The sequence below is a fragment of the Charadrius vociferus genome, unplaced genomic scaffold, assembly GCF_000708025.1.
Source record: "Charadrius vociferus isolate BGI_N301 unplaced genomic scaffold, ASM70802v2 scaffold643, whole genome shotgun sequence".
NCBI lineage: Eukaryota > Metazoa > Chordata > Aves > Charadriiformes > Charadriidae > Charadrius > Charadrius vociferus.
Genome location: NW_009647512.1, coordinates 1042672 through 1057867, shown reverse-complemented (window position 1 = coordinate 1057867; position 15196 = coordinate 1042672). Strand labels below are relative to the sequence as shown.

Genomic DNA, 15196 nt, shown 5'->3' with positions numbered 1-15196 from the left:
TCAAAAATGTGCTGTAATTTACATTTGTCTGATGAAATGGTAACATTACATTTCCCCAATTACCGTTTTACCTCTTTGAAGGTACCAAAGAGAGTAACAAAGTCACAGAGCTGGCACTCAGTCTGTAATTCTTCTAGCTAGCGTTCTCATTAGCATTAGGAGAAATTCCTACAGGGGATGTGTTTATCTGGTCATGCAGAAAGTCATTTCTACAACTTGGCAAAGATTCCTGTCTTGTTGGGATCTGAGCAGGAGAGCTGGTGGTACTGGGCACTCTCTCACCTCAGGTCTAGGAGTGAAAATCTGAAGGAACTGAAATCCCTTTCCTTTACAACGCAAACTGTCATGTTGAGGAAGGATTAGGAATGATTATACTCTTCTTCTCACATGCATTTCAGTTTAAACTATACTGTGCAATGAAGGACACTAAAATGACACATAATACCTTATCTCTGTGTCGGTAGATTATAAAATAGATTTAATTAAGGTTAGAGCAGTGGGGAAGCCTTTTTCTTTCTTTCTTTCTTTCTTTCTTCCTTCCCTCCTCCCGCAATGCTCTCTCTTCCTATCCCCTTCTCAGAAGCCCCCTCTCAGCCATCTTCTGATGCTATTTGCCAGAAGAGGGGCTGCAGGAAACGTCACTGTCACCCAGAGAAACGCTTAGCAAAGCGTACCCACGAGATAACAGTGTGACAACACCACGAGTCCAAAGTAAATCATCTCTGAATCAGATCCTATCAAGTTCAGTTAGCATTAATCAAAATCTGTACTTTTCACCCTGATTATTTAGGCTTCTTTGGTTTTCTTTGCTCCCATGTCTCTACAACAGAAGCCAAATCCAGAAATTTGCAGCTGTGGAACTACCACCCGCCTCTCCCCATGCGTGCTGAAGGCCGGCTGGCAGGGCTTGCTTATGCTCCTCTTGACAGAGGCTCATCTCTATCTACCACCCCAAATGACAAATATAAAGCTTTGAAATCACTGAGTTTTGTTAAAACTCAATCTTATATAAGGGCTTAAGTTGTTACTATGCTTTTTTGTGGATAGAATAAGGCATTTACACTAAGGGCAATAGAGGAATCTATAGGCTCTCTAATAACGGAGCTGGAGATGGAGTGTTTGTGCAACAAAGGATGTAGAAAAACGGCCATGCAAAACAGTGGGATGGGGATGAGGCATGATGGAGAGGTTTCTCTGGGCAGGAAGATGGAAGACACTGAAAATGCAATATTTCTGCGAGCTAGGATCATCTGTGAGGAAAGCGAAGACGTGTGGCGATGAGAAGTTGATGAGTGTGGCTGACTGCCAGCAGATATTATGATCTCAGAATATGGATGTTTTGTACTAATAATTACAAAATCAGCAGCTGTACAATTACATATTTGGATAAATACAAGTGTAAGTGCATCCTGTAACATGGTGAATGGAAATGAAGTACGATTAAAGTGACAGCTCATACACTAATATTGATGCCTAGAAAAGACAGACAAGCTGGAAGAATTATAACATAATAAAGGATAAAAGAATCTTGATACTCAAAAGGAAAAAAAACTGATAATGAAAACATTCAAGAGCAGTGAGAAAAATACGTTAACTTTCCATAGCTGCTAAGAACAGATACAGATCAGACAGAAGACATTAAGAAAAAAGCAAATTTACTTGTCTGCACTTACAAATGCATTCTGGGGCAAAAAAAAAATCCTTCTCATATGCCCTGAAGAAGAAATCTACAACCAGGATAATCTCTTCTGATACTCTGTCTAAAGCAGAAAGATGCACTGAAGCTGTGGAGTATCTAAATAACCAAGAAGAAAGCCAAGGGTTGGAATCATGTCATATGAATGTGCTAACCAAGTAAATTTGTTATAGATTCACACTCGGGCACTGAAATGTGACAATAAACAGAGTATTCAACTGAGAAAAATGTCTGAAATCTGAAAGTTCTTATTAAAGGGAGAGAGCTTCATGAAAGAATTAGGAAGAAGTAGAGAATTAGTTTAATATAATATTGGGATTAGGTAAACATTGGGCAAAAATCACTGTAGTAAAGCACATTTGACACATAGTCATGTTCAAAACCTGGCTGGGATGTCACAGGATGCATTTGCTTATGGAATGACTGCACTGATAGATATGATTTTAAGTATTCTTTAAAATCTGCTGTGCCTAAGGGTCAGCACTGCTCAGGCACTTCTTGTTATGCCATGGAAACCCAGTGCTTTTGGGACAGGGACAAAGCAGGAGCCCATCTCTGTGTGGAGCAGGCAGGCAGCCAGGGAAAAGGTAACACCCACATCCCTGTTTCCCAATGATCTAAAGTTTCAAGGCACGTCAGAAGGACTGGAGTTAATATATGGCCCATCTGAGGGCTGAGGTTTTTGACCGATATATAGATTATACCCCCAGAGGGGCGAATCTGGTGCAGAGACTGCAGTTCATGTACACCAGACGTTTCAGCTTTGTCTATTCTGTCCAGTGGAAGACAGGCCCAAGGACAGGCTAAAATATATATATTTTCTTTAACCTGTGCTGTTTGTCTGCCTCGCCAGCAAGAGTAGAGCTGTAGTCCCACACTAGCTACCTTCCCTGTGACTTTGCAGGATGTTGTATCAAGCTCCTCTAGAAAGGAGTTTGAATTAATTTCTGCCTTACACTGGCTACTCACAGCTTCCTATAGAGTACAGTGACAGGAGGGAGCGAGCGAGCTCAGGAATACCTCTGTCCTTCCTATCCCCAGACAGGTGTGCATATGGACTCATGCCAAGAGGTGATATCAGCACAAGCTTTCTTCAACATAATGCTCCCCAACTTCCACAAAGCCTACAGCTCTATAGAGGCGCCTTCAGGCTTGCACTAACCCCAGGTCCCTGCCTGTGTGCTAAACACTTCCTCTAAACTTTGTTTAGTGGCTAATCACCTGATGATTGCCCTGAATAGAGATCTAATGTTGGTTGTCACTGCTTGGGTGAGGCCTCATCACAACATACAGCTGTGCAGCACAGCTGGGAATGGGAAATCCCCTGCCTGAACTTCCTTCCCACTTCTCACTGAACAGACTGAAACAGTTTTTTCTTTTCTCTGAACAGCAGAGAGGCAGGACACAATGTGAATCTGTTGCTGTTCTGTCTTCTCATGAACGGCAGGATGCTAATCCCTCTCCTAGTAAATATTCCTGTGGCTCAGTCCTGCAGGGAACTGAGCAATCCCTGCTCTTCTCCACCCCACACCCTCCTTCACAGTCCAGTAAGGGTTTAAGAATAAGTACTTACATCAGCGGACTCACTTTGTGATTGAAGTTCATGTAAGACTATGCTCAGGTAAGCACGCGGCGCTTAGCGAGGTTCAGGCCGAGATGCTGCTTTGCCCTTCTGCCTAGAAACCTGCGGGACCGAAGCAGTGCGAATCACAGAGCAATTTCCCCATCCATGCTCAAGATTTATATGGCTTGCTTTCCTCTTCTTAAATGTCTCCTAACGAAGCTTTGTTCAAAGATGATTAACAGATGTTGTCATTAAAGAGTTGGTACTTGCCAACAAATAACACATGGGTCTGCTTGAGAAACAGTGCTGTTTCCACAGCTTTCCCCAAGAAAAGATACTTGTGGTAATTGGTAAGGCCTGTGAGAATATGACATTTTAAAGTATCTTCTACCATACATAATTTCCTAAGAGAACGCTGGTTTCCTGAGAATCGGTTTATCTTGTCCGTATGAAATCACTTGGATAAACCCACATGATACAGCATCGCTAATTAAGCCCATTACGATTAAAGGAGTAAGTGGTGACCTTTGTAGATAACAATGAACCTGACAAGCAAAGACTTATTCGTAACAAAAGTAAACAAAGCCCCAGCACTAAATAGATAGCCATGTATCTTAATTGAAGACAAAATAAAATGATCAACTGATACGCAGAAATGATTCTCAAATGCTAGAAGGTGACAAACAAAAGGACAGGATTTTACTATCCATTGCAAGATGAGCTGAAATGTACAGACAGCAATCCCCAACCAAAAAAAGACATTGGGGAAAAGGATACATAGGATGGACCTGGCTGGAATATACAAGCACAGAATCCTTTTTGTGTTGACCTACCCGGTACACACTGAAATCGAAAACCTAGGAGCCAGGCGTTCTGTTAGCAATATGGAAAAGCAAACTGGGGAGATGGCAGTGCACCCTGTCCGGGGAGATCTTTTAAGACCTACGAACAGAAATGTTTTGAAGGTGGTAACCTAGATATCGCTGAAACTCCTGGCAATGTATTGTTAATTTTTTTTTCTGGGAGGTAGAAAGGAATGAGTATTCAGTAGGTTTTCAGAAACTATTTAAAAGCAATCTGTGTCGTTTGCAATGCTCTCAGCACGTAAATTGTAAATATCATTTTCATATAGGTTTTAGATAAATGACAGATGTAGTACATTTTTACTACATTCTAAATTCAGCATTTTAGAGGTTGACATTGAAATCCTTTTCTCTCTTTTCTCTTTCGCATGGACTTGTTGTTAAAAGCATGACTGCTCTGCCAAAAAGGCTATGTTTCGAAAGGCTTTTATTCCTTTTTTGTTCCTTTTGTTCTACCGTATGACTCCATGCTTCAACATGCACTGATGAGATCGGTGGCATTTTATAGCTATCCTTTATGTCTCATCCAAACCTGCTGGAGTCAGTGAGAATATTCCCATTGACTTTACTAAGCTTCAAATCAGGGTTTTATTTGGTATTTAGCTTTAGCTTCAATTCACGTCTCAATTCACTGTGTACTCCAAGCAAGCAAGGAACAGCCAATGGCATCGTATTCCACTTCTACAAAACAATGGTTAGATGTACCTGACAGGTTTTAAGTTAAGGAAATATAACAAATTCACAGGCTGTACAATTAGGAACACCATCTTACAGACATGCAGCAAGAGGAAATTCAACTAATCTGATGTTTGTTTATTTCTTTAACATTCTATTAAAGCAAAGAAGCTCTATAATGAGATTACTGCATTTTATCTCTTCATTGTATCCAGATATGCAAAACAGATTTAGTGCTAGTGGCTTGTATACAGTACAATATTTTAAAGCTAATTATGAAACAGCATTACTATTGTCACACGATAAAATACTTATTCTTGCTGTTATGAATCAAATACCATTTTCTAAAATTAATTGTAATTAAGTTTTTAATTAAATATAAACCCTACTAAATTCTGAAACAGCTCGTTATATAAATATAATTCTTTTAAATCCAGGATGATATCCACATAAAAGAGTTTAATTACATAGATTGCAAAAAAAGGGAAAAAAGAGACACGAAGTAGATTTCCATTATAAAAGCCAGCTGTAAGTCAAGTCTTGAAAGTATTCAAGTTTTTATTTTTGCACACCTGAAATCTGCCATTGTCCATGTAAGCATGCACACACATCCTCCCAAACCACTGTATTAATAGTTTAATTGTTCACTGAAGAGTAGTTAGCACCTGGATTTTGTTTGTATTATTCCACATAGAGACAAAAGCATATTAAAGATTTACCCTCCCAAATCCCCGAGGCCCAAAACATCTACCGGCCTTTTCATTGCTTATGTATACAACACAATGAACAATCAAAAAGTTAAGCAAATAGTTTTAAAATAACATTGTATCAAAGTTCTTCTGTTAAAAACATTGGTGAGTAGATGGTGAAAATCTCTGCTTGATCTGTTAGTTGCAATTACTTAATCATTTTAAAATATACTGTCCCTGTGTGGTAACACTTCATATGTCTTGATGATACAGCTCATCAATGCAAATTAAATTTCAGGTATTTATAACCTCATACTGCAAACTAAACCTAACATTTTGCACATATTTCAAAGTACATGTTTAAGCTCAGTTTTCCTGAACAAATATTCATAATAGGAACAACCGAAGTCTTGACTACAGACTACTCACAGCTTGTTTGCAAGTCTTACTTGGATATGGGATACCTTCTCCCACTCTCCGCTTACCGGTAAAGGGACAAGGACGAGGCATCTGCTTATCTCAGCAGAATGAAACAGCAGTTGAAAACTTACCTGAGATCCAGCCATCTTAGTGAGCGTTATTTTTCATAAAATATACCTGTTATACCTGTTTTTCATATACTCGCACATCCAAACCAAATTGTATTTACACACACTATGGTAATTAAAGCAGTTACATTTTGATGAGCTGAAATGAATCGGAGCTTCCAGATAAGATAAATGAATAATATCAAGCATTTAGAAGCATCTTGTGTCTTACTGACTTACTATAGTGCGGACCCAACTACGTATTAAATTGTCAGTATTTTGTCGGAAGTTAAGTTAGATTCTGATGCTGATTCTAAATTTAATGACATATTATCCAAGTAATTTCATGAAGAAATATTGCAGAATGCATATCCGAGACTATCGAAGCATTGTATTTAACCAGCAGCTCACCACTAGAACAAAAACAATACTTCATGTGTTTTTTCAAGAATATATACTTTCAGCCAACCCTGTTTGGATCACCCTTCAGTATCATTATGCAAAAAATAAATATTTATGTTCACACTTAGCACAGTCTGTAAGGACATTAATTTTCTATTTATTTGAAGAGCCCACATTATCTAGGAAGGCTCTTCCAGTATTTCTGTGATCTAGATTTCATTGCAGATACTATTCACTCTAAATTTAAGTCTTTTATCTGCACGCCAAGTGTTAAATTATATTGGGTTACTGTCTGTATCGTTCTATTTTTACTGCAGCTCTTCACAGATTAAGATTCAAATCCTTTGAATTTAGTAGGATTTTGACAGTAATTCAAGCAGTGCAAGTCTTAGGTCTGTCCACCTAATTGTGACATTTATGAATTTCTGAATTCTGTATGTGCCTGTGGAAACTGCATTTACCTGCTGTGTGAATCCTATCACCGGATCCTTGACAGCCATCCTCATCATCACAATCTCCGCTTGACTCCATCTCTTCACTTCTTCCACCCCCACTGCCAGCATCTCGGGAAGCCCATCTTTCCAGTTTTAATTTTGCCTTCTCAGCATCCAGCTGAAATGGAAGAAGTGAAAACCCAACAATGGTCAGAATATTTACACAGTTCCTACCTCTGGTGACCAAACCGGGTTTCAAAAGCAACAAGCACTTTCTCATTTGCTTTCAAGAACAGCTCCTCAAGTTGGAGGTTGTTTCTGGCAGTGACATCCAAGTATTTCGGAATTGGAATAACAGACTATACCATCAAATTTTCTCCACCACGGATGACCAGGGACACTTATCATCAAACTTCTCATTGAAAATACCACATCCACCAATATCATCACAGGGAGGTCTAGTCCTGCAGGTTTCCCTCTTGCAAACCACAGTTTGGAGATCACAGACTTATTTGGGGTTATTTACAACTGAAGACCACACAGTATACTTGACAACCTTTGAAGAGTTGAGGGTATTTGCTACTCTTCATTATGGGTTTGGTCACTTGGAAACCTTGGCCCCTGGATATGGTTTTTAAGACGGTATCATTTAAGATGTCTGTACCAACTGCAAGTTGTTCATTAAACTTCACTTGAAATATATTTCTTGGCCTGAATGTAGAATAAGAAAGCCTTTTCTAAAATAAATCTAAATGTGTCATACTAGGTCAGGCTTGCTATAACAACATATTTACTACCCACACTCATCTTTTTGATCTTTAGAGAACTCTTTCTCCTTCTGTCACCATGAACAGTTGCCTACTATTAGTGCTGTGGGAATAAAAGATTTTTCAGTTCACTGGTAGTTCCAAAAAATGAAACATACCATTTCATTTTCAGCAAATCTAAGCCCAGCCTACCCAGGGAACAACAAGAGCAGCACTATTTGGGAAGAAATTAAGTAACTGGCTTAGCCTAATACATTCTGTTGTAAGGCATTCGTCAAGGAAGGACGATTCTGGAGAAACTCGAACCCGCCCTCCCGGCCTGAGAGGAGCGCCTCCTCGCTGAGCTGCACGGCCTCTCTCCTGTTGGAGCTGGGCCATTTTTGTCCATTTCAGAACCAAGGTGCTCCAGGTTCCTCGGTGGCCATGCTCCCCTCAGCAGCTCGTATCTGTGGTCACTTTTGCAAAGGAGACTTCAGGGGATTAGAGAAGGTGGGACAGCTTCTGCAGAGAGAAGCCCCAACAGCTCAGCTTCCCCTACAGCCCAGTGACAGGGAAATACCCTGGCTCAGCATGGATTTTTTCACAACCTGGCTACGTCGCCCTGGTTACTATCAAGTTACCATCCCCTATACCTCCCATCCCCATTTTGTGAGTGACTACCAATTTACTTTCTGTATCTTGTTGGAAAATTACATTGGGGGGGGTCTTGATTTTGCTTTGAAGTGCTAGAAATAGCTGTTCCCGTATTTCTGATCCCTTCTTTGATGCAGCTGAAACTCAACCTACGATGCATATGAACATTGTTTTGAAAGGCAGCAGCTTTGTTTGTCTCCTTTTCGGAGTTATGAAAACCTTGTTGGTGTTAGCTCTGCTGGTTTGGCGTGATGAAGTATGATTAGGACCTGTTAGTCTAGTTATGTGAAAATATTTTAACCAAACGGAAAGACTTGGTTCTCAAAGCCAGCCAGATTCGAGACCTATCCAATACCCTTCATCACAAGGATCTCCCCCCACAAAGTATTGCAAATCCATTTCAGGCTTTGTTATCTGTTTTATCCCAGAGGACTCTGATTATTCTTGGTACTGAGCAAAATGTATTTTGAAATGTAGCTACTTTGAAGATTCAAACACATTTCACACCAAAAAGGAGGTGGGCTGGGAGCTGGGGGAGGAACTGGAGCACAGGGCTAATACAACTGTATTAACTGGGTTGAAAGGATGACGACGGCTGCAGCAGTGGGAAGTAGTGGGAAGCTTTGTGTGATAGTCTCCTCCTTCAGAAACTGTGAGCTGCCATCCTCCATTCTGGGGCTGACAAATGCTTGGATCAGTGCAGCAGAGATCCTGTTCTGCAGAACAACAGATGCCAACTTCTATATGGCAGAACTCAGGAAATTTTTCACCCTTTCACTGAAAAGATCTGTTTGCTCATTCTGAAGACACAAATAACTTCACACCACAGTGGGAAGATCAGTAAGTGGGAGGAGAGGGTACGGACTCTAGTGGGGAAGCACACTGAACACTGCCTAATTGTTACTGCACGACTGTTTTTGATAAACAAGTTGCTTAATGTTGAGCCTCATTATTCACGGGCGTAAAGACTGATGTCATGGCAATACAAAACAACATTTTGTAAAACAATTGGAAAAATTTGCCTATGAGGGAGAAAGATAACTCCGTTCTTTCACAGTTTTATTGTGTCCTGACCATATTAGAGAAGACTCATTCATTCTTCGTTATAGTCCTTCAGAATGAAAAGAAATGGCTAAGTGGTGAACAGAACAGATGCAAAATTTAATAAAGGCTTTTAATGATTGTTTGCCAGTCACAGCAGAAACGTTTACTGCCTGTTAAGGTACTCCTTCTTTTCAAAAATTTGATTTCATTCAGTTCCCATGGCTCAGTCTTGACCTCTGCTCAAAACAAGTAAATACTTGAACCGAACGTGCACCACCTTCTTGGACAAAGCCCAAGAAACAAGTTCAGCTTGTCAACACGGTGCACTGCAGCCCGTTACAAACTCCTGGGTTCTTAGTGCTGTCCTGGTTTGAGTGACACAGGACAAATTTCTCTTCTAATGCATGGGAAACTGCACTTTCAGAAGACTCCAGTGTCTAAATTTGTGAAAATATTTACTTTATAGCCAGCTATGGTACGTGGGTTTCAAGGTCTCGTCTTTTCGAGCTAGCCAGGTGCAGGGATGAGGAGGAGTGAGACTCGGGCACTTGGCCCCAACTGGCCAATGGGATTATTTCATACCACGAATGTCTCATTCAATATAAATTAGAAAGTTTGCTGCAAAGTGCTCTCCTTCCCTGATGGCTGCGATCCTGAGAAATTCTTGCCCCAGTGCCGGAGCCCTGAGGCCTTCCCCTCCTCCCAAAGCCATAGTGCTCACAGTGTCCGACGTTAGCTGTCCACTGCTGGGAGTGCACAGCTTCCTACTGACAGAATTGGCTGAGTATAATCCTTCTATATTTTATATTGCTATCAGGATCAATGTTGGTTCTTTAGTATTATTAATGTTAACTATTTAGTCTTATTCTATTAAATCTGTTCATATTTCAACCCTCGGGTTTTCTTGTTTTTCCCAATTCCCCCTCCTGGGTGGGGAGGAGTCATGGGGTGATAGATTAATTGTCTAAATGCCAATAAATTGTTGTGTGTTCCTCAAACAATAACGAGTGCCTTCACTACAAAAAGAGATTAGCTGTAGCCCAGATCTGTATCTCCTACCACATTAATGAATATTTACCCATGTCTTTCTTGGCCTCCCAGGAGAGAGGGACATCAAATTACACAGAACCCTTGTATAGGTGTTCAACATTACAACTTAAAAGTTTACTCAGGCGCAACCTACCAAACTTTTTCACCTTGTATACCCTTTCCCAACCTTTTCCAATGACTTGTCCAGCAAAGAATTTTCTATCTGTGGCTACCATTCACCTAGAATGATGAACCAGAGCCCAACTTTGTGCAGAGGTAATGGTTTATCTATAAATAAACCCGTTCTGGGAGACGAAATAGTGTAGCCACATTATTGAGGAGCTTCACCCACACCGTGCAGCCCTGTTGAGAAGGCTATGTCACCACTGCGCAGTGACTTGTGATTTAGCACCCTTCTCTTTTCCAGATTTTGAAGCAACACATGTCCTTTGGCCACCGCCACATGACTTTAGCGAGATAACTGTTTTAGAGCGATAGCAAAGTGTACGTCAGCATTTCTCCATCTTCTTCTTTCACAGAATCATAGAAAACTTTCTCAAAGGCCCGTTACTGCACTGAAAATAGCACAGACTGCATCAGGATGGTGGAGCTTTAGAAGAAAATCATAATGAAAGACATTAACCTTCACTTTTTATTAAGCTCTGCTAGGTTTATTAGATGGGTGTGGACAGGGAATGCCCTCAATGCTTTGCATCTGGGGGACTTCGAGGTCTCCAACAGGAGCTGGAGGCCATATGAAGGCTCAAGGTCTCTTCAGAGACAGCCATGACCTGCCAAAAAGCCTGAACAATTCTCCTAGCTGCTGCCATCAACCCCTAAAACTTTCAGCTTCCCCACAGATGGCTGTAGAGAGAGTCACGGTTCCTTGCCCATGTTTATCAGTGGAGATCAGAGATTGGAGTCAGTAATGTCGTTTCTATTATTGCTTACAAACCGCTCTTAAACAAGCCTTATTTTGCTGGCACATACCCTGCCTGCTGATGCATACTGCCATCCAGCCATCGCTGGCAACTCTGCACAACAGTTCCAGCCTGGGAGCGCGGTGTCTTGTTGCTGAGAATTGATGCTTGGTTGAACAACTGCAATGGCTTTCAGGTTGGGCACTGGAGCTTGTACCTTTACCTTCGCAAAGCAGACGATACCTGCTGCTTAAGATTCCAGAAAATACTGGAATCTTAAAAGCTTAGCAATCAAGCCCTCAAGTTTTTGCACATCTGAAAGACAATTTTTTTTTTTTACTCATGAAAAGGTTGTATAAATAGATCAATACGATTTGTACAGCCCAACTGAAAACTGACCCAAATCACAATTTTCCCAACTGCAATAGGCTTTGGATCAGGTTCATAAACCTCTAAACGGTTTTTGAGAAACTACACAGTCTTTCTGTGAGAAAGCTTTAGTATCTGTATCTGACTCAGCTGAAAGGTAAAAATCACATATTACTCCTCAGGTCTGAGTCAGATACAGATGACTATCCTCATGCTTTTTTTTATTCCAGCAAAGGTGCCAACCTTAAGTGGCATTAAAAAAAAAAGTTCTGCTGACATATGGTATTACAGAGAAGAAAGAAGTCATATGAGGACGGTTGCTGTCTTTCTCCCCTGTTAATACTTGATGATGTAGCACACGCATTGCCGGTCACATAAAAGAGTCCTTCAGACTTCAGAGGCTTCAAAGAGTATGTGACACACAGCCCCTGAGCTCTCTACAATGAGCCTAACCCTAATTCTCACTCTGACCTCAGATGTGTTAGAATATAAATTTATTCTCATGGTTTTTCATGAAGGCATGTTCCAGTTGGATACTTCCACACAATAACTAAATAATAACTGGTTAGCTCTATGAAAACTATTTGATATAAGTGCCAATTTCAATCCGTTTCCATTGATCAGTGTATTTTCTGAGGGGTCATATATGCATTATATCTGAGGGGATGACTCCAAGCTGTAGGGTAATAAACTCATTTCATCAGAAAATAGGTTTTAAAATTATATTTTGCACCATAGTTTCAGGCTTTTCAGGTCAGTGAACACAACAATGAAAATCTAAGAGAACGCACTTTTTGAATAAAGCCACTTAGAAGTTGTATGCTTGGAATATGCCGAGACAAATCCCATACAATAATTGTTTCCTGAGGGATTTGTTAATTAGTTTTCTATATGACGGATTTCAGTGTGAATGCTTTTCCTCTCTGAAAAGACAGCTTTGAGGTGAAATATGACTTCTGTCCACTTGTCATGTGAGCACACATATCTTACTTGCTGGTGTTTTCACAGTGATCAAAAAATGGCTGATTATACACCGCATTTAGAAACCGTACGCTAAGAATGATCTTTTCTCAAGGTACTTACAAGCAGTTGCCTTTTAAAAAGTGCTTTAGTGACATAAATATGATTTGCAGATACAAAGCATTTTGCCAGCTTATGCACAAATAATGTACAAAGCCTAATCTTGAAAAGAGTCATAAATGACTCAATCCTTCCATTCATTTTTTTTTTTCAAAAATAAAAATAAAAAATCCTTTCTAAACCATTATTAGGTCAGAAATTACTACAACTGAAAAAGACAATGCGCCTTTGTTTTTAGCCTATTATATACATTTTTTTTGTTAGGGATTGACATATTGCTTTAGGCATAAAGCTGCATTTTACTGGTGCCTTGTGACTGAGCAGATGTGCTGTCATTTCACAAAACAATAGCAACATAACAAATTTTAGACATAACCGCCATATATATGTTTATTCCAAGTGTGTCCTCTCCTTTGAGATAACATTTATGGTCAATTTTCCTCCACATATGCTCTTAGCTCCTTTTAAAAAACATTTAGCAGTTGCTTTTGCTTTTTCTTTGCGCATTTATCTAGCATTCATATATTACAGCATAAATAAGCAAAATGAACTTATTTGTCTTCAATTTTGTCAGATATTTTCTTTGGTTTGTTCTTCCTTTGTCTGTATTTCATAGCAATCTTAAAGGCCCAACGTATTATCCCCTTCTAGTTTCTTCAGAAAGTAGTCCAGCTCAAGGAGGGAGTGCCACTCAACTCTTAAATCCTTTTGTTAGCTAAAGAAAACAGACATCTTAACCTTTTGGAGCAACCGCTACCCCGGAAGGATTCCTTCTGCTGTATTTATTCAGATACTTACAATAACCTTTGCATAACACAGCTGGCTTTACAAGTCACCTGTACAATATTAGAATAATTTAACTGCAAAGCTATACATAATTTATGCAACATGGTTAAGGACTGACAATGGTTTTAGAGTTTTATTCACAACTCTCCCAACTAAACCTTTTCCAACTAGGGAATTGGACCAATATTAGTAGATTCCTTTGTTTTATGCTTTTCTCTCTGGCCTAAATACCTTACATTTACTTCCCCTGACATTTGTATCTCTGTCCTATGCCAACGCTCCTGGTGTATGCATGTATATAAATGTAAGGGGGAAGGAATGCACGCAGAGCACAAGTCTCGGACTACGTGCGCCCACAAAGCGGGGACTGACAGCCGCCTCTCCTCCTCTGCCCCAGGGGAACTCCACTCCACCTGTACACAGCATTTTGGAAGTTCTTTTTCCCTTTCTGATGTTTTTGTTGTGTTGGGTTTTGATGGTTTTTTAAGCTTCTTTTGGTCAGTTTTACCACCACGTTTCTCAGGTCGCCTGGAAGCACTTCCATAGTTAAAATGGCCGGTGCCTACCATAACCATGCCAGGGTTACCCCAACCTCTCACTACGCACGCCTCTCGCCTTCTCCATTTGTTCATTACATTGCAGCTCCCCGGTGAGCCAGCTTTCGGATAAATATCACAAGTTTCTGGTTGGGGTTATCTTGCAAAGACGACGCAGGATATACACTTGAATGATGAGTGCAATTGGGAGTACTGTAACTCTCACCCAAAGGCTGGAGCAGCTGCCACCGCCCGCTCCTGGCCCCCTGCCCCAGCCCCGCTGCTCCCAGCTCCGCCAGCGCGGAGGCAAAAGCGCTCAGGCAGGGCAGCAGCGTCCGTCGCCCCGGGGCTGCTCCTCACCGCCGCGGGAGGAACAGCGGGGGCCTGGCAGAACAGGCTCACAAGACCCAGCGGCAGGAGCACAGTGGCCCAAGGATTCCTTAGGATCACTAGACGCTGTGGGGGGAATAATATATCTACTTCTAATGCGTTTTATGTGTTGTTTTTCATATTCTGCTTCATTCTGGAATCTTTTGTTCAAAATACTTTAATTATTTGACCAACTCTCCTACTGCGTTTCTGAGCATCTTCAGAACGAGCTGTACATCTTTTGGGAAGGTTAGGACTTGCTTTCTGACCTTATCCATCTTTTTTAAGCCGAATAGCTGATGCAGTTGGTGTTTTTATTTGTGTTTTTTGTTTGGTTGGGTTTTTTGTTGTTTGGTGTTTTTTTTTCCCCCCATTAAATCACTAAATTAATCCTGTCTGAAACAGCATCTGTATTCCTACAATGAATTTAGCTTCTTACAGTTTCTGTGGAAGTCTCGTGCAACCATTCCTTTATTTTCTATATGTGACTTTTCCTCCTAATTTTACAGCCCTAACTTCTCCACATCCTCTTCCAATCCTCTGTCCTTGAGGCTTTGTATTTGCATAAGTCTGTCTAGATTACTCTTTGTTCTCCTGGTTTATGCAGATTGACTCGTTACCCTCCTCCTCCTATTTTTATTGCCAGATGAAACACTAGATATTAAGGATCCACACTTTCGTTTAGCTTTGAATACTTTTCATTTCTCCTCTGTGTCTTTCCTCTAATCTGGCTATTTCCCTCTGACTTCCCGTATAGTCCACTGCAGATCCATCCTCCACAGCAGAGAAGCTAAAAGCAGTTATTTCTCTCTC

The 15196-nt window shown here is 40.6% G+C and overlaps 1 protein-coding gene across 1 annotated transcript in view; it reads right to left on the bottom strand.

Moving 5' to 3' along the window:
* The window catches only part of LOC104282674 (glypican-5-like), a 356326-nt gene that overhangs the window by 84247 nt on the left and 256883 nt on the right, over positions 1–15196 (bottom strand). The window contains exon 7 of the mRNA XM_009880790.1: positions 6878–7028. Coding sequence (XP_009879092.1) covers positions 6878–7028 — 151 coding nt within the window. The remainder of the gene's footprint in view (positions 1–6877; positions 7029–15196) is intronic.